The following is a 20185-nucleotide window of genomic DNA, read 5'->3' as shown; positions in this document are numbered from 1 at the left end:
ATTTTCCTGCTCTCGGCCTTTCAAGTGAAAGCAGAATGCTAAAGATCATTTTCCAGAGCCTGGGGCTGGCTCACGCATGCTTCCTGCCCCCGCACCTCCGTCACTTTGGTGCTGTCCCCAGTGTCCGTCATCTTCACGGGAGTGGAGCGCTGAGACACAGAGCCTTCATCTTCCCGGTCGGTGCCAGAGTCATCCTCAGAGCTGCTGGACACGGCCTCCTCGCTGGGGGGTGGCGGGGCGCTTGCTGCTGTTTTCCGCTGTAAGACGGCTTCCTCTCGATTGCTTTTGTTTCTTGAAAAGAGAAGAATGTGAATGTGAAGCCTCTTCTGGCTAAACCTTTAGCCCCCAGTGTGGACGGATGTGCCCTAAGCCCATATCGGACTGAAGCCCAAGAACAAGTGCAAAGCTAGTGTCTGGATTCCAGTCACGTTGGAGTGGAAAGACTCGTACTTACCTCCCACACACTGAGATTGCCGTCATTTAAAAATAAGCCAAGTGTACCCGAGGAGAGCAGAGGCCTTCTCACCACTTGGCTCCTGCACTTTCTTCTGGTAACTGAAATTGGGGTTTTCTATACTTCTGATTCAGTACTGGACAGTGCTGGGGATCTCAGGGTTGGTAGGTGGGTGCTAGGGATGGGACTCAGAAGCTCCAGCTTCAGAACAAGTGTATTACAGACCGAGCCATCTCCCCTGGCCTGCCCCTACTGTAAAATATTTCAATAGATGTTGCTACAAACACATTCATATTTGGAAACCTCCCAGGAAAGATAAAAAGCAGTAGGTCTCATTAGAGTTTGATACTGTCAAAAACAATTCCGTTCTGGCCTTTTCCAACTAAGACTTAAACCTGACAGTGTTTCTGTGCTACACCTCCGCCCAGGTGGCCGGCTGCTTTTCCAGCCTGCGAACACCTTGGCTGAAAACTCAACACTTCCCTTCTTTTAAAACTGCTCTTAACAGGGTTTAATGCAAAGTTCCCAAGAGGTCATGGGTTTAGGGCACAGAAATGACACATTTTGAAAATATTTGTATATGACCCCGTGTATAAATTACACATAGTTAAATTTCACTTGCATATCCACTAGATACAATTGGGATCTCTATCTACAGTTTTGCAGTGACTTCCGGTCCAAGTCGAACATCAATGTTTCCATTGTACCTGGACAGGTCAACTGAGGTGACCGAGGGTCTTTGCCCCGAAACCCTACACGCTTCACTCCAGTCTCCCGGGGAGAAGACGTAAACATGGAGTGTTCTCGTCGTACTGTTAGACTTAGTAATTTCTTCCTGTAAACAATGTTTTAGCCATGCACAGGAAACGTATCGAGTTCTCAGAGTACACCTGAGTTTATGTTCAGAAGCCAACAAAAATCAATACAAGACGTACAAATTTTAATTAAGTATTCTATGTTGAGAAACAAGGAAAGCTGGGTTATTGAGAGAACATCTGTCCTCATCTTCATACCATATGCTATGTTCCCAGTTTAAAGTGACAGAATATACCACGTTGCTGAGATTACCATGAATTCTATTTTCCACAGTGAACATTTTAATGACCCCGGTGCTATACATCAGCTACCGGTACAGATGCAACAAACAGACTCATACGCGACGTGACATCTAGTTCCGCATGGAAACACTACTGCAAGCACTACTATTTTACACGAATCTTTAAACTTCCATTCTATATGCAAATCTTACCCCAGTACAGATTTTCCGGTTTCATCTGGTTTTCGCACAGTAAATGGACTTGGATCAATGCCAACAGTCTTAGGCATAAAATCACTAGAAAAAGATGGAAAAAAGGTAAAAGACCATATAAATCACTGTCTATGCAGATGATGCTGCGTCCACCTCAGCCCACACTCACTGTGTTCTGCTAGCCTTGCCCCTGGGTCTATACATATTCTAACACAAGTACCCACGAGCGCTTCAGCTGATAGAGCTGCAAAAAGCCCATGCACTAACAGCTCTGGGCAATGTCCAGACTGCGGTGACTTCTCTTAACTGCAAGAGCCCAGTTTTGAAGGCAACAGTGTGTTTGCTGGAAAGTGATGACATCTAAGGCAGGGCGAGGATGTATACCGCCTGGTTAAATATCACAATTCATTCTTTAGTAAATAAACCAGTAGCCAAACACTGGCCCGTTCAAGTCTATGCACGGTAATTTCAAGCCAAGCCATTAAAGAACATAGACATAATGATCAAATCACAGCGGTATGAATTAAAATAGCAATAGCCACCTCATTAAGCCAGGGCTAATAATTCATAACACTACTGTTGGAATCAGTGATGTTTGAATGAAAATGTCCCCATAGACTCACAGGGATGCCACTACTGGGGGTCTGACCTTATTGACAGAGTATGTCACTGGGGGTAGGCTTTGAGGTTTCAGAAGCTCAAGCCAGGCCCAGTTTCCACTCCCCCACCCCCGCCTCCCGATCCAGACTTACAACCCTCAGCTACCTCAGCTAACTCTTTAACACTGTCTGCTTGCATGCCAGCATGCTTCCCACCATGATGGTAATGGACTAAACCTCTGAACTGTAAGCCAGCCACAATTAAGTGTTTTCCTTTATAAGAGTTGCTGTGGTCATGGTGTCTCTTCACAGCAATAGAAATAAGACAGAATATTTTACGTCGACGCTGATTTAATATTCCACTCACTGAGATAAGCCCAGGGTTCTTCTTCAGCATCAAGGCCTATCTTCCTGTCACCAAGAAGCCAGGCACACCACAGCTGTGCCAACAGGGCAGTAGTCCCGTGAGTTCTGCTAATTCCTGGCTTCTGGTGAGGGTCTCACTCCCAAGCTGTGCCTGAATACTACATTTGGAGGGGGGGAATCTTGGGTCTGGCTCAAAATGTCTACTTAATTTTATCTTACTAGTTTTCTGTTTTGTTTTCTTGAGCAGGGTTTTGCTGCATAGACAAACTTGGTCTTGAGCTTACTCCATAACCCCCGGCAGCCATGAACTCATGGCAACCCTCGTGCCTCAGCCCCCTGGATGCTGAGATAACAGACCTGTACCACCTTATTGGCCGAATGCCTATTTAATAGTCTGAAAATGTCTTGGTAAGCAATTCTTTTTTTCTTTCTTTTTAGACATAAAGGAAGAAGAATGAGTGGGAGGAGGAAGAGAAAACATTTGCAGATTTCACATGTGAGTGTGCTTACTCACTAATGTGTATGTGTGGCACAAACCCACACTCGGCTGTAACAGGCACTTCTAGCACGTGCTCGTGCGGAGCCCGGAAAGCCTGAGTCACCAGCTCTCGAGGTTTAGAGGGTGGTCTCTGTCTCCACGTTGGCTCTCACACTACAAACCAGTGCCCCTTAAGCCATCTATTCAGGCTCCTCGTTCACACTGGTGCGTCTTTTGTGTTGGTAATCTTACTGTTTAAAATGGTCCCTGAGCACAAGGCTATGGCTATTTGGTGTTTCTAACCATAAGAAGTCTGTGGTGTGCCTTGTGCAAAAAATGTGTGTCAGATAAGCTCGAGCTATACTGCTTACAATGCCAGGAAGGAGGGAAAAGACGGGAGAGGGGAGCAGAGGAGAGGCGAGGAGGGGAGAGGCAAGGAGGGGAGAGAAGAACAGGGGAGAGGTGAGGAGAGCAGAGCAGAGGATGTGAACATGAGGATCAGAAAACCTGGGTAACTTTACTGAAGTTACAAAGACAATGACTGACCTAAGATGAACACCCCAGCTTTTCTAACATGGTGAGTCCATGTTAGCCCTCAACTTCTACATTAAGTAAAAGCACTGAGTTGATTCCAAATGGCAGGTTAGGGCAAACGGGATAACTTTCAGTAAGAGCAATTAACCCAGTTGAATACTGAGGGAGTTGGAGTGACAGACTGCCCATCTCAGGAAGCATTCTGACTCAAGGCCCACCGCTCAGCAGCTTGCAGGACAGAATTCTGGCAAAGACAGGCACACCTCTAAGGACTAGAGAAATGAGGTTTCCCCTGCGCTTACAGCTTTGAAGTTTCCACCACATACCGTGCTGAACTTGTCATGGCCAAGCAAAACGTCTCGTCAAAACTGCTCAGTTCATATGGCCGGAAGAACTCATTGTGAATGTCTACCTCCTCTTCACCTCGGTGGAATCTCTTCACTGTCAGCTTCTTTAAGTTTGCAGCTCAGATGACTGAGGGGAAAACGTCTGTTACTCAAAACACTTGGTACCACCAGAGATCAGAGAAGGCCCCACTGCATCCTGTGCCGGACACGGCTTTGACCAAGCTCACTCAGCTCCGGTACCCACTACTTACTCAGGAGAGAGACTCACACCCAGAAAACAATTCATATCTTCCCGTAACTGCTCAAGGAGGGTCTCAGAGGTCCAGGGAGGAGTAGAGAGCTACTTCAGAAATTTAATTACTCCTTCCTTCAGATTGCCTTTTACTCTCACACCCCCACCCCTGCAATCCAGCTTGAACCAGCAGATTGCAGCTCTTCACTAAATCTCTGTTACTATAGCTATTCATAGCCTATTAATGGTCATTGTTAAAGTCCATTCTAGGCCAGGGAGATGGCTCAGTAGACAAAGGGACTTGCAGCCAAGTGTAATGGCGTGCATTCCATCCGGGACCTACACGGTGGAAGGAGAAGACTGGATCCCATGATCTCCACACATCTCCCATGGTACACACACTCAAACATACATACATGCCCACACAAAAATTAAGTAAATAAAGCGCTTTCCTTTCTCCTAACCAACCCACCTCAGTAACAGTATTAATGGTTTTATACAGGGCTTCAAGTTGCATATACTTGGAAAATGAATTTAGTAACAACTTAAGAAATCTTTGGTAACCGGTTCTGAACTTCCCCACTCAAAATTCAGATGCAGAACCATGGCTTAAATAGAATCCTCCTCTACTATACTTTTGCAAATGCAAAACTGGCTGCCCAAGGTTGAGATAATTAATCACTAATATAATCATACAGTCAGGACTATACGATATCTAAAGCTGGAGAACTGTTTAAATTTGGAAACATTTTAATGCATTCCTTTATATAATTAATAAAATTTAGTTTAAATGTGATTAGAAAATACATACATACATACACACACACCTCTATCTTTTTCACCACGTAACTATAGAAAAAATATTTAATTTAGGCTTACTTCCTCTTCATCTAAGATATAATAAAAATTAATATGAAATATAATCAGGGGGCTGGTGAGGCGGCTCAGAGGTTAAGAGCACTGGCTGCTCTTCCAGAGGTTTTGAGTTCAGTTCCCAGCAACCACATGTTGGCTCACCACTATTTATAATGAGATCTGGTGCCCTCTTCTGGCAGCATACATGCAGGAGGAACACTATAAAATATAAATCAATCTTTTAAAAAAAATGCAAAAGCAGTAATTTATATTAAAAAAAGGAAATATAATCATTCCTAATTTAAAATGAACTTCCACACCAACCAAATGTTTGTACAGCCTATCTAAAAACTCTAATCCACAACACAGGGAGGCAGAGCCTACTCAGAAGTATAACCTTCTCTTCCTATAAGACACCAAGAGATGTCATGGTCCCCTAAGAAACAGCAACGTGATGATAACTGCACTTCTTTCCATAAGATACCATATCAAATGCTAATGCCTTAACCCTGTCTAGGCATAGCTCCAAAACATGTGGTAGAGAATCTAAGAGAGAAGCAGGTACTCACCTTCATCGTACGGCAGCGGCAAATGCTTTATCACCTCCGGGGTCCACCAGTAAGTGTAGCTACCAAGGTGAAAGGGACAAGAGGGACCAGATGTAAACGCTGACTTTCTACCATTCAACAGGTAAAAGCTGCTGCCCTCTAGTTCAAACAACCCATCTGCACAGCTTTTGGCATGGTAGGTCTGCGTGCGCTAAACGGCTCCTCATGCTCTTCGTTGCTACGTGTCCATCGCCAGAGACTTGAAACGCTTAGTTTTAGCTGAAAAAGCAGATTTGTAGAGACTATGCAGACTCAAGGTTATTCCTCTGGGTACTATTTCACCTGGTGAACAGCGAGACCGTGACCCGAGTCTAGTTATCTGGAAGCTAAGGTTACTTTCTACTGTGCTATGGGATATGTGTGCACAGCTGATAAAGCAGATCATTGGAATCATAAGGAGCAAACGGGTCCGTCCTAAAGAACAAGCTCCCTTGGGGCACTCCATGAGTTCTGTCCGTTCTAGCTGAAACACGGACCACTTATGTGCAGGGGTCAGAGCCAGGGCCGAGAACATCAACTGTCTGGGCTTCCGCCGGGAGATTCATCTCTGGTATATACAGAGAATCGGGAAAAATTCTGAAACCCCTTCTCTCTCAACCAAGAATTTAATCGTAAATCGAGTTCTAATGAAATAGAGATTCCAGGAGAAAGAGCTGTGCCAAAATTTGTGAATGCTAGACAGTGACCTAATACATACAAATGTAAGGGAAGTCAATTTCCAATAGTTAAAAATACAGCCTTTGGCTCAAAACACTGCAAAGAAAATTTAATACAGCGGGTTTTAAGAGATAAAATGCTAAAATTATAATCATGAGTATTCCTAATTATGAAAAAAAATGGAGGAGTGTCCAAATGCCACTGGCAGGATGTCTCCTAGAGATGGCAAACAGAACCCACCCTGGAAAGGAGAGGACCCAGAGCAGGGAGCCTGGGGACCCAGGGTGTGAGCAGTGCTGACAGAGGAAAAGCCTTCCTGGGGTCTAATCAGGACTTTTGTCCCAATTCACTGTGCACGGGTATCCTTCGGCCTTCCTACAAAGCAAATCCTGAGCCGGAAGACTGGCCCAGGGTCCCCGAGTTTTGACAGGAAGACTGGCCCGGGGTCCCCGAGTTTTGACAGGAAGACTGGCCCAGGGTCCCCGAGTTTTGACAGGAAGACTGGCCTGGGGTCCCCGAGTTTTGACGTGCCACCCGGTGACCCTGCAGGACGTTTCCGAGCTGCTTTTTTAACAGCAGGCCTGGCACCATGAAAAGACCTGGGAAGAGTCTGCCACTTACAGAGGGTTAATTTAATTGTTCAGTGGTTTTCCATCACCTATACTGTATCAGACACTGCCCGAAGCATCCACTGGAAATAACAGCCGCACAGAACTTAGGAGGGAGTGTATAGCCCAAGCAGAGGATTATCTCTAGTTAAGGGTCCTGGTGCAGGTGAGATGCGAATCTTACTCCATTGGAGATGGGTGCATGCATTCTTCTCTATATCGTTACAATTTTAATGCATGTGCTGCTGAAGCCAGCATGCTAAATGCATTCTTGATGCCCCAAAGTAAGAGGAAAACAGCTCCGGACAACCACATTTCAGCAAAGGTGGCAGTAATACCAGCAAAGTCAGATTCAAGTTTTCCGTATAGATAGGTTATGAGTAACCTAACAAGATAAATTTGCATATACAAATAAGCCACATTCATGCTAATTTCATTTTCTCTTGTGGGCAGAGAAAGACAGGGCCCAACTATTAGAATAGTGGGGTGCATGGGGACACATGCACGTGAGGCAGAGTGTGTGTATTTTTTATTCTCTGATGACCCAACTCAGGCAAAGGAAGACAGCAGAGAAGATTTCAACTAGTATATGAGGAACTCCTAAAACTATGCTGCTTACAATTGGCTTGCTTAGGGAAAAGGAGCAAACATTGTCTGAAGAACGAGTTTTAACTTGGAACGTACTTACAGACACGGTGCTTTGAATAAGAATGGTTCCCAGGGGCTCATATATTTGAATGTTTGGTTCCAAGTTAGTGGAACTGTTTTTGGGGGTTCTTGTTAGAGGAGGTGTATCACTGGAAGTGGGCTTTGAGGTTTCAAAAGCCCATGCCAGACCCCCAGCCTCTGTCCCCTGCCTGAGGACCAGATGTAAGCTCTCCGCTACTTCTCCACTGCTTTTCCTGCCTGCGTGCTGCCATCCTCCCCAGCATGAAGACAGCAGGCTCGCCCTCTGAAACTGTGAGCATGCCCCAATTAAATGCTTTCTTTTCTTTTATAAGTTGCCTTGGTCATGATGTCTCTTTACGGCAATAGAAAAGTTAACCAAGACAGATGGATAACTAGAATTAAGAGACACTGTTGTACTGGTGATTTGAGACCAGGCTGAAAGGTTTTTTTTTTTTTTTATGATTGCTATTCTCTTTATTTTTTAATTTTTTTATTTTTTATTTATTTATTAAAGATTTCTGCCTCCTCCCCGCCACCGCCTCCCATTTCCCCCCCCCCCTCCCCCGAGGCTGAAAGTTTTTACATGATATTATTAGACTACATTTCTCTAAGTAATATAAAATGACTTAAAATATTTTTGAAAAGCCTATATTCTGAGTGGGTCTCAGAAAGAAAGCCCATGAAACAGGCATGCCATGGAGAGGACGAACTGAGACAGACAGAGGACGAGAGAGAGGACAAGGACCATCTTATCCCTTCCATCACCTCTGCCACCAGGTGCGCTTGCTGGAGGGGAGAGAGCACGGCACAGGGCGGAGCCCTGCTCTGGGGCTAGGCATCACCAGACAAGTGGCTGGATGCTGGGAATTTATTCCTTTGTGCGCAGCACCCCATAAATCTCTCTCTTCTTCTCAGTCCCTAGAATTAAGAGAGCTGAATTCCACTGGTTTACTTAGCTTAAAGAGAATTTTAAGATGAACCACTTTTAATTCTCCAAGCTACCTCGAGAGTTCTTTAGAACAAGACAGGTGAATATGAAGAAAGCAGTCAATACCACTGAACAAGACAGACACACGGGCAGGGCAACAGCATCCTTAAGACCCACGACTGCTTGAAGATCCCAACCACAAAGTGCCAGACGGTGTGACATGGAGGAAATGATTGGATGGCACCCCACAGGTTCAACCCGGCATTTCTCATTCAAGACCTAGACTGAGATCAAGATGGAAAGCTGATTAGATCTGAAGAAGTATTTTATATACTTCTTAATACTAGAGGAGCATTTAATTAATAATAGATATACTGAACAATGTTTTCTCTCTTGTGGAGACAAAGTGTGCACTGGCATGACCAGAATGGTGCTCACATGGCGGTGTGACATGGTGAGGGATGTGGTGGTTCCAAGAGATCAGGATCTCAGAGAACACTGTCACAGCAGGATGCTGAGAACAGCTACTGCAGCCTTACACCTGAGGACAAGCAGAGGGGTGATCTCCATGGTCTCACAATCACTGGCCAAAACCAGGCCAACCTCTGACCCCTACTACAGGCATGGCCGCAAGCTTAGGACGGACTTTAACGTCAACTGACTACACACAGGGAGAGTGCCACGGACACTGGAGTCCCCAAGGAACAGATGGCGCATCAGGGGCTATTAAATCTGAGGAATAGATTTTGAATGTATGAATTTATCTTTAAACATTTAGGACTCTCGAGTTGATGAGGGAATCCTCTTTCAAAGGGCTCGGTGGGCTGAGGAGTCAGCACAGAAGATTCCAGTGAAGCACATCTCAGGCCAAGCAGAGAGCAGCTGTGTAACAACCACCGCCTCCTCGCAGAGGGCGGAGGTGCACTCTGGGCTCAGACCTAGGCTGAGCAAACATGGGGTAGATGGTGACTCTCCGGGTAGACAGGAAACTCACAAGCCAGACTGAACAGGGCCAGAAAATCAATTCAAAAAATCAACGAAATAATTGATGCGTTTTATCTAATACCAGGCTGGGATACTATAAGATGTCATTGGCATCTGGGGTAATATATAACATATTAACCAGTCTTCGAGCGAAGGTTCAGTGAGTGGTCTGAGCACTTCAGCACACGTGGCATTCAGGGTAGCAGCGCAGAAGCAGTTACTGGGAAACCACCTGAATCCTTGGTAGAGTGGGTCTTGTGTCCCGCCCTCCCCTATTATCAGTAAACGCATTACAGCATGGGTAAACAGTGTAGATACACAACAGCCACCAAGTCTGAAAATGCAGGTGAATATATGACCAAGTGTCGATTGCTTACACAAAGGAAGAAACAGTGCCCAAGTTTCCAGATGTTATGGGAATCCTGCATTATTTTAATAAATGCTGAAAAGTACAGGGTGTTTCCTTAAAAACAACAGCATTAACACCTATGGGACCCACTGCGTGCAAAGCTTTCCATGATCTCAGCTGGTCCCCAGGGAAGCACAGTTCTCTTGATAAGGAAGCAGACTTGGACCAGTTGCCTGTCTTTGTAAAAGGTGGCTAGGGTGTCAACGAACAGGAGGTGTACCAGGGCCCTGCTGCCTCAAGACTGTGCTTTTCACCTACGCCATTAAATGACCCGAGATTCAGCGCCACCTCCTTCCCACTGATGAGAAAACAAGGTCCCAGGGCCTGTTCCCAGAAACTCGAACTCAGTGCCAAGTGAGCTAGCCTGAGTCCCACCCACACTCTTGTCTGTTGTTGCCTCCGGTTTAACCGTTGATTTCTTTAGGGAAGGACCCCGATTTAACAGTCATCAGAATAACCTACACTGGGTGATACTAAAAAATCCCCAACCAAACACTGAAATCCACTCAGCGTGACAAGCTCGGTTCATGAGGAACATCAACTGATGGTTTATATCAAAGAGGCTCTGGTATTGAAGGAAAACCAAGTACAGTAGAGTAACGGAGTGAACCCCTTGATAGAACTGTGGGGCTCGGAACGGCTCTTGCTGACTCATCTAAGTAGCTGAATGATCTCAGTCAAGACACACTCTTCCTGCACCCCAGCTTCCTATTTGAGGAAATGGGGGTGTAACACCAGCTTCGTTTTGTTCCCACACATAGAACCCCAAAACTACCTGCTTCAGTTATGTAACCCAAGGTAAGGCAGCAGCGATATACTTGGGAATGAATAGATAGTTTCTGCAGTAAGAGCTGGCGCGTTGGCTGATTCCAAGTTGCATCTTAAAAGCTTCGGTACTGGGCAATGTAACATTTCAGAAAATCAAGACACTGGCCTCTAGTCAAGTACAGAAAAGTGAAATACACGTTTACACACGTCATAAACAATAGCTACAATTTTAAAACTTACAGTGCTTCATTTATAGAGAAAAAGGGCATTTATTCCAATATGAGCTGGTGAGAAACCTATAAACCCTGAGACTTTCAGCAACACGCAGCTTATGACTGATTGTCTGTGGTGTGAGCACACAGCCACAGGCGGGCAGTAACTCAGAGTATTGATAAGTCAGCTCTGCCATATCAACCTGACTGGGAGAGTCTGATGTCAGCGCGCGCTTTGAGAGGAAACGAGCCATGCTTCAACTTCCCATATACTGCTCAAGAGGCACAACTGATCGTATCAGCACAGGATCCTTACTTAAAACACTAAATCCCAGCACTCGGGAGGCATAGGCAGGCGGATCTCTGTGAGTTCGAGACCAGCCTGGTCTACAGAGCTAGTTCCAGGACAGGCACCAAAGCCACAGGGAAACCCTGTCTCGAAAAACCAAAAAAAAAAAAAAGAACCCCGTAGCTCAGTGCTAAGGGCGACTCTGTGAGGCGGGCACGCAGCCATCTGCATCTTGCACATGAGAAAAACGAGGCTCCGAGGGGTGTCTGTGGCCACACGCCTGCAGCTATTCCGACTAAAATGTATGCAGCTTGCCAGCTCACATCATGTGACACCATATTATGTTCCCCCGCTTCAGGGAAACTGCTCATTTCTTTTCAGGAGGATCTTATGAGCTAAAAGGCTGACACACATCTCACGATGGAGGCCACGCTGGCCTCAGGCTTGCAGCGATCCCACCACCTCGACCACCCTTGGGCTAAGATTAAAGGCACGCGCCTCCAATTCACTGATCCCAGACGCCTGCACTGTCGGAAGCGGCTATTCACTACTAGAACCACCACTCAGGTTCCTGTTTGGACTCGGAGCTCCTGAGGTCGGAAGACAGAGCACCAGCTGATAACTGCCACTTTGATTTAACAAAGGAAACACTGCTCAGTTGTCGCTTGCAAACTCCAAGACTAACTCCCTGAGGCTTGGATTTCTTTCTGAGTTATGGGAAACATTTGAGAATGAAGTTGCTGGCATGATTTAGGGGATCTATACCACAACCCATGGCAGAGTCCTGAAAATTCACCTGGAAACCACAAGCCCAGAGCCACAGTACACACGCTAAGACCCCTTGCTGGACCCCGTGTGCCCATCTCTCGCAACAGTTATTCAAACAGCAGCAAGTCTGAGTTCACACGGTAGGCTGGGGGAGCAGATACCTCCTTCTCGTTGGTAAAAGGCTCATGGTGTTTTTGTGGTGCAGGTAGAAGTCTGTGGGGAGCTCCCAGAGATGAGGCTTCCCTTCTGTGGGGTGGAAAACGCCCAGGAAGAGGTTGATGGAATCTTGTCTATCCGCGTCTAAAAAGCAAAAATATGTATTTCAGAAAACCCATTATTGAGGCAGTCAACCCAGGAGGACATTGTCCCAGAAAACAGGGACCCAATTGTAGTTTTACAGACCAGATCTCTGAAGATGCATTTATATACTCTACACAGAGAGAAAGAGAGAGAGAGAGAGAGAGAGAGACAGACAGACAGACAGACAGACAGACAGACATGTTCTGAGGAGGAAAACCTTGCTTGTGAATGATGCTTCCCTCTTGCCCAGTGCCTCTCATGAACAGGGGAGAGGGGACACAGAGCCTTTTTTAAACGTTAGCTTTAAAGTCACACAACATTTAGAGTGGTTTTATTTTTCAAACAAAAACCTATCATCAGCATTTGTTATCTTGTCTCAAGTAAACACCACACTCTGTTCTAAAGACAGAATGACCCGGTTCCTATAGAAATTCTGCTGCTGACCTTGACCAAGTCAGCCGTAGAGTTCTGCTTTGAGCCCTTCATCAACAGAGACACTGTTCACGGCATTTCTGCCCCTCAATTGGAAAGCTGGCCTTTGCGGTGACAATGAAGACAGCGAGGGCACATGAATAGCGTCCTCATCCTAACTCTTCGACCCCCCCAACATTGTCCTCCCCCACCTGCCATCACCTGACAACCTGGCTGCCACATGCCCTGTGTCCCTTTCCTCGTTATGATTTGTGGCAAACAATCACACTTGGAGCGCTCATGGTGTCCACCTTCCCCAGTCTACACGTACTCCTCCCTGGCTCCATCACTCCCCCTCAGTTCCTTCTTCCCACTCTTGTCTCAGAGGTCTCGATGCTCAAGTGTTTCACAGACAGAACGACCTCCTTCTGAAAGAGGGGAGGATGAAGAGGGATGCACAGGAGAAACGCCTGCTGTGGGACTGGTAACATCAAATGTGTTTGCTTCCCGCAGCTACAGCAAACGCATACATCTAAATTAGTACTGGGTTATCTTGACATTTTAGCAAAAGCAAATGAAATATCAGATATGTATGCCTATTATTAGTATTTTGACAGGAAGCATTCTATTAAAACAGCACTTGCCTTTCAGGCTAAATGTAATAAATAAAAGGAATGTGCTTATATGCTGAGTATCTTTGGGCCTTTTCTTCTCCTGGCTGAGAGAAAATGCATAGTATCTACACAGACATCACAACCCCAATTTTCATCTCTTTCCACAGCACCAAAGTAAACATCCTGCTCTCAGAGTAAATTATCCTCTAAGCTTCTTGAAGAGACTTGAGGTCACTTGATAACTCATTTCATACAGTACTCCAGAATATCCCACTACTATCTGAAGCAACTTTCCATTTTCAGCCACGCTTTCAAAGAATTTCTTTCACCTTTTAAATATAACAGCATCTTCCTTAAAATTTTAACAAGCATGGCAAACACAGAGAAAGTTATTGAAGCCACTGCTGCTGGTACAACAGGAAGTCTCTCTTTGGTGGCACAGTCCCCTAAGCTTGGGCTAGAAGGCCACCCTAAAAAGCCTGAATATTGGTTGGCTACTTCTTTTCTTTAACACATATTTACTTTATGTTTGTGGATGTTTTATTTTCACACCTGCAAATCAGAGGAGGGCATCAGATCCCATGAGACTACAGCTACAGATGGTTGTACACTGCTGTCTGGGCTACAGCAATAGATGGTTGTACATTAACATCTGGGCTACAGCTATAGATGGTTGTACACTACCATCTGGGCTACAGCTATAGACGGTTGTACGCTAACATCTGGGCTACAGCTATAGACGGTTGTACACTACCATCTGGGATACAGCTACAGACGGTTGTACACTAACATCTGGGCTACAGCTATAGACGGTTGTACACTGCCATCTGGCTACAGCTATAGATGGTTGTACACTGCCATATGGGCTACAGTTACAGACGGTTGTACACTGCCATCTGGGATACAGCTATAGATGGTTGTACAGTGCTATCTGGGCTACAGCTATAGATGGTTGTACAATGCCATCTGGGTGCTGGAATTGAACTCTGAAGAGTTCTTAGCCACTGAGCCATTTCTCCAGCCCAAGCCTCCTCCCCTACCCCACTGGTTTTTGAGACAGTGTTTTTCTGTGTAGGCTTGGCTATCCTAGAACTAGTTCTACAGACCAGGCTGGCCTCAACCTCAGAGATCTGTCTGCCTCCGTCTCCCAAGTGCTGGGATTAAGGGCATGAGCCACCATGCCTGGCCTAGCTGAACACTTTCAACTACAAAATAAACTAGTCTTTTCCTGCAAGATGGCAGCACTTTGGGTATGATTGAGTGCTCAGCAGAGGCTGGTCCTCTGCAGTGCAGTTAGCATGTGGGCAATGGGAACCTGCTTGCATTCTCAATTAGGCGTAAAAACCAGAAAGCCCTAGAAATCCTGCAAATGCTATTTAAGCGATTATACTAACCAGTTCTATTACTAATTATATTGAAATAGCACTGGATTGAATATAATATTTTTAATTGTCTAAAACATTGTGGAACTAAATTATTTGTTATAATAATAATACTAAGTTTGTGGTGATGTAGTGTCTTATCAGCAAAAGAAGGAACTACTGCTCAATAAATAATACTTTCCAACTGTTGGGAGAAGGAAGAATGGAATTCGATTCCCACCTGGTACCTTTTAATGAGACAAATACGACTGAGATGTAAGAATGACACACATCAACCCCCAGAAGACACAAGCACAAATAACGCTGAGCCAACGGATGTGCAACAACCCAACTCTGCTATTTGTCAAAAACAGCGCTGACTAACCCATGTCTACTAAAGGCTTTCAGACTTTGTAGAAAGGCACATTAGCTGATTAATCTTTTCGGAAGGAATCTGCAACTGTGCCTGTGCCATAGGCAGCCTTGATCACTGGCTTGACCGTCCCCAGAGACTCCTGGATCAGCGAAGCATATCAGTGTGTCTGTGAGTGTCTTCCAGGGACTGGGGCATTACTAGTGGTGGTGAAAACAGGAGGTGGGCCTATGTGGCTGGAGGAGGTCTCTGGGCGGGATGTGTGTGTGCAGGTGTGTGTGTGGGGGGGGGACATGTCCTTGGAAACTGCCCTGCCTGGCCTCTCCCCGTACTCCTCTCTGCTTAGGTGGGAAATCTCCTTCAGCAATTCAGGGCCTGCCACAGTGACACTCAGCCCAAGCACACAAGGCCAACGATGGACAAACTCTACAAAAATGTGGACTAAAACCAGTCCTCCTCCTTTTGATTCAGGTGACGTATTTTGTCACACTGATGAGACTAGTACATTACGGCCATGAAAGACATGTCTACCTTCTGACCCACGAAATAGGCTTTTACATCCTACATGAGTGAAGTTGGGAGACAAGGAAACGATGCTGTTCAAAGACATTTGCTCAGGAAGATCTCTGATGCACACTAACTAAAGTAGAACACTTACAAAGGATAACGCAGTTACTAAACAGTCACACCGCAGAAGAGTAGTTAATGCCACCAAGGTTATTCACATCATCTCAAAGGGCAAGAGCAGATTATAAATCACATGCATAATAAAAGCAGAGCAATCGTGTTTGCCTAACCATGAACAAGAGGCTATATCTGCAGGTGAGGTCATGGTTTATTTGTGAGATACTTTGTACTTTCCAAAATTAACACATAGGACTTTAATAATTGAAAAGGAAGAATTCATTCAAGAACCTTCTGTGTCCTTTACTGGAGATACAAGACTAACAAGAAGCTGCTAGAGTTGTGTAATTTAGTAAGAAATTGTGTGTGTCTGTGTGTCTCTGTGTGTATTTGTGTCTCTGTGTGTGTCTCTGTGCATCCATGTGTGTCTATGTGTATGTGTATGTGAAGTACTTGGCTGGGTTTGACTCCCAACACTGTGGAAGGAGGGGTGGGGAGAATGGAGGAGGGAAGGATTTGATGTGCATTTTGGAGGAAGCACCAACAAGATTTGTTCACACAGAGGACTCTGGGTCAGGATGGCTGATAAGGGAACTCAAGGACTTGAGTGTGATTCTTACGTTTCTGAATTAAATGGCAGGTTTGAGGTGGAAAAAATAAGTAGAGAAACAGGTTAAAGATAATTAAAAGTTTCTGTCTCAGAAATAGTAAGATTGAGGAGAGAGAGAGAGAGAGAGAGAGAGAGAGAGAGAGAGAGAGAGAGAGAGAGAGAGAGAGAGAGTCAAATCCAGGGCCTTGCCTGTGCTGGACAAGTGCTCTACCACTAAATCAAATCTCCAGCTCACTATGAAGCTTAAGCTGACTTTGAACTTGCTGTGCAGCCCAGACTGACCCTAAACTGAAGATCATTCTGCCTCAGCATCTCAAGTGCTATGATTACAGCATGTCTCATCAAGCACAGTGACGTGGAGACTCAGTAGCAATATATGGTAGGAAGAGAATAATCTGGACAGAACTCCTCTGGTTCCTAGTATTATACCCATGAATATTTTACACTGCACTGTAAAAAGGCATTTTGCAAATATAATTGACTAGTAACTACTTCAAGACAACAGGGGAATTATTCCGGATTATCTGTAACCATGTGAATCCTCTAAGGGCAGAAGAGGAAGGCAGAGGAGATGGTATGGAGATTTAAAGCATCAAACGAGTTCAGCGGACCAGTGAGGGCTATCAAACTGAACCAGTCACAAGCCAATGTATACCTCTAGGCTCAGAGCCAGCAGCCGTGAGAGCACTGGACTGCAATCCCATCAACCAGAAAGAACCAGAACCCTCTAGATAACATCCCAGGTGAACTGACATGCTGACTTTATTTTTATTTCAGCCTTTTCAGGAGAGAACACAGGTTGAGTAATGCTGTGGTTAGTTACTATGGAAAAGGAATACAGCATTCAACAGGAAGGTTGAATACATCTGGATGTGTCTGACTGTCAAATATATGAGGATGCCCTGAGGGTAAAAGTGCAGAAAGAGCAGACAGAATGAAAAAGACCGAGAAATGGAGCAGCATCAGCAGACAGTCTGGGAGGGATAGTACAGGGATTATGGGAAACAGTGTCAGCTCAGACCAAAACTGAATGCTTACGAGGGAGACGGAGACGTAACCAGTGACCGTGGCAACACGGAGACAGCTGGCAATCCTGACAGAGTTCCAGCATCAAAGCTGGGCAGATACCCGGCAGAGCAGGTCCAAGACAGTCTGCTCAGGTGGGCAGAGAACTAGGGCTACCGCAGGAGGATGTGGGATTAGAGAGTGGTGGGGGGCGGGCTGCAGCTCAGAGCACAGCAGAAGGCCTGGCTTAGATCTGGGCAGGGGCGCTCTAAGAACTGGAACACAATTGTCTTCGCTGGGGTTTCTACTGCTGTGAAGAGACACCATGGCCACTGCAACGCTTGTAAATAAAGGAAAACATTTCGTCGGGCCTGGCTTACAGTTTAGAAGCTTAGTCCAATATTTTCATGGAGGGAAATGGTGGCATTCAGGAAACTTGGCACTGGAGATGTAGCTGAAAGTTCCACATCTTGATCCACGAGCAGCAGAAGGAGGCTGCGTCACACTGGCGAGACCTGAGCTTGGGAGACCTCAAAGACCACCCCAGCAGTGACACACTTCCTTCAACAAGGCCACATCTATTCCAACAGGGCCACACCTCTGAAGAGTGCCACTCCCTACGGGCATTCAAACACATGAGTCGATGGGGCCCATACCTGTTTAAACCACCACAACAATGTAAGGCAGAGTCAGGAAGCTCCCCTTGACAATGTGATTTGCTCAGGGAAGTGGGAGTCAAAGTCAGCAGTTGAGGCTGAGGGTTACAGGAGAAGACAGGCATGGGGCAGGCATCCCGGAGAACTGCAGAATGGACAGACTCGGGGGTGTCCTAAGGCTGTCTGCCCTGTGCTCTGTAACAACTTAGACCTCTCTGCCTGTCATGTTCCACTGCTCTCTGGCTGTTGGGGTGTGAAGAGACTTGCCTTTCCTAACCATCAGTCACATTCTAAACACTGTGAGGACATTTCTGCAACTGTTTTTTCTACTACAGCCGAACAGGATTTTCTTAGTAAAATCTGTGGCCCTGAGTAGGACCTCAGCCGGCCATCTCCCTATTTGTGATAGGTGACAATGTTCTCTGCACATTCCCTTGCATGTCCCTTGTATGCCCCTACCGCAGAGCACCTCCTGGCACTGGGGACATCAGCTCAGTGCCGCCCTCATACTCGCCTCTCTCCCTGCGCATGAGCTCGGCAGTCCTCACTTTGTGAGCTTGCATTAAATTTTTTGAAATCTGTCTGAAGAGGACAAGTTCCACTTCTAGCACTCACTACATTTAAATTATACATATGCATGTATAATTGTGTGTGTGTTCTATTAACTCGAGCAGAAAGTCTATTTTTTCTTATAATAATGTTTAAAATCAAGATGCTTAAATAAAAAATGCAGGCTTTGCAAAATTTAAATGTTAAAAAAGAAATGATTTCACAGGGGATGCAAAGTTCTTCCTAGCATCCAAGGGGAGAGCCTAGGTAACTGCTTCTGCAGCGTGGCATCATCGGCAGATGCTCCTAGAGACAGAGCCCTGAGCAAAGGACTTGTGAAACCTCAAGAACTGCTGCATGCGTGTCTGTGTGTGTGCATGCACACATGCACTCGAGTGCATGCGTGTCTGTGTGTGTGCATATATGCATGTGTGTGCATGTGTGGGGGTGCACGTGCATTGTGTATTTTGCAACAGATCATTCTCTGTTGCCTAGGCTGCCTTCAAACTCATAGGTTCGAAGTATCTTTCCACTTCAGCCTCCTAGGCAGCTGCGACTACACACCTGAACAAGTGTTTAGCTTTAAAAATAGGGTTTTTTTTTATTTTTTATTGAAAAAAAATTTTCGCCTCCTCCCAGCCTCCCATTTCCCCCCCCTCCTCCTGCCCCTCTCCCCCTCCCCCCACTTAAAAAAATGGATCCAACAAGGGGTCTGAAGAGTTGCTTACACAGCAAACATCTGTCTGTACAAACCAAGGGTAAAATTCCCAACCACTTAATTTTATTAATTTAGTTTCTTAATCCTAAGTATCTTCCGGCTCAGCCCATAGGCATCACATAACAATACTGATTAAGTGTGGCAAAGTGGTCTTTAATACTCAGAAGAAAATTGTTCTATATGTTCATCATTATATAATAATCAAATGACAAAATAAGGTGTACACCCCAATGACACCATGCTTCTTAAAATAAAGATGTCTGTTTCAGCCACATTATTCATAATGCCTTTCATAACAGCTCATTTTTAAATTTACATAATTTTGCTGTACCTTTGAAACTGTACATCCTGATCTCTGTATCATCGTTACATTTTTAACCATACCTTTCTCTTCAAATCATCTACATAACTGCACATTCATTTCTGCTTCCTACTCCTAGTGAGCAGCCATGGTCCTGAAGGGTCAATCTCGGTCATTGCTGCAGGGCAGTAACGGCGGAAGAGGGGCAGAAGAGCAGGCACTGAGGGGCAGTTCTAACCCTCCAGCACGGTGATGCACCAGAGGCGTCTACACCTGCGGCAAGGCTTCCCATCGCACCCTTCTATCCTCCACACCACTTTTATAAACTGTGTCTCCACACGTCAGGGAATGCGATCAAACACAGAAATGAGATCTTTGCAAACATAATCTAATTAAGATGTCCTCGTTTGGGAGTACAGCAGGCTCTTGATTCAGTGAAGCTAGTGTCCTTCCAATAAAAGGAAAAGGAGACGCCGAAGAGAACACCGTGAAGGCTGACCTCGACACAAGAAGTAAGGTGTGTGATGATGGAGGCAGAGACCAGAGCACCATTGCTACTAGTCGACAAACACCGCAGATTGCCAGCCGCCCGCACAATGAAGCAAGGTTAGAGTCTCATGGGGGATCTCGGCAGGAACCGCCCACTGGC

At 45.6% G+C, this 20185-nt stretch overlaps 1 protein-coding gene across 1 annotated transcript in view; it reads right to left on the bottom strand.

Annotated features, from left to right (window-relative positions):
• Window positions 1-20185, bottom strand: part of Fig4 (FIG4 phosphoinositide 5-phosphatase) — a 106463-nt gene that overhangs the window by 40504 nt on the left and 45774 nt on the right. The window contains 5 exon segments of the mRNA XM_050120509.1: window positions 96-291; window positions 1704-1787; window positions 4007-4154; window positions 5684-5742; window positions 12176-12314. Coding sequence (XP_049976466.1) covers window positions 96-291; window positions 1704-1787; window positions 4007-4154; window positions 5684-5742; window positions 12176-12314 — 626 coding nt within the window.

This window comes from Alexandromys fortis, unplaced genomic scaffold (genome assembly GCF_014885135.2).
Source record: "Alexandromys fortis isolate MF-2015 unplaced genomic scaffold, M_Fortis_MF-2015_v1.1 scaffold_175, whole genome shotgun sequence".
NCBI lineage: Eukaryota > Metazoa > Chordata > Mammalia > Rodentia > Cricetidae > Alexandromys > Alexandromys fortis.
The sequence above is the reverse complement of the archived record's forward strand: the minus strand, read 5'-3'. Positions and strand labels throughout refer to the sequence as shown.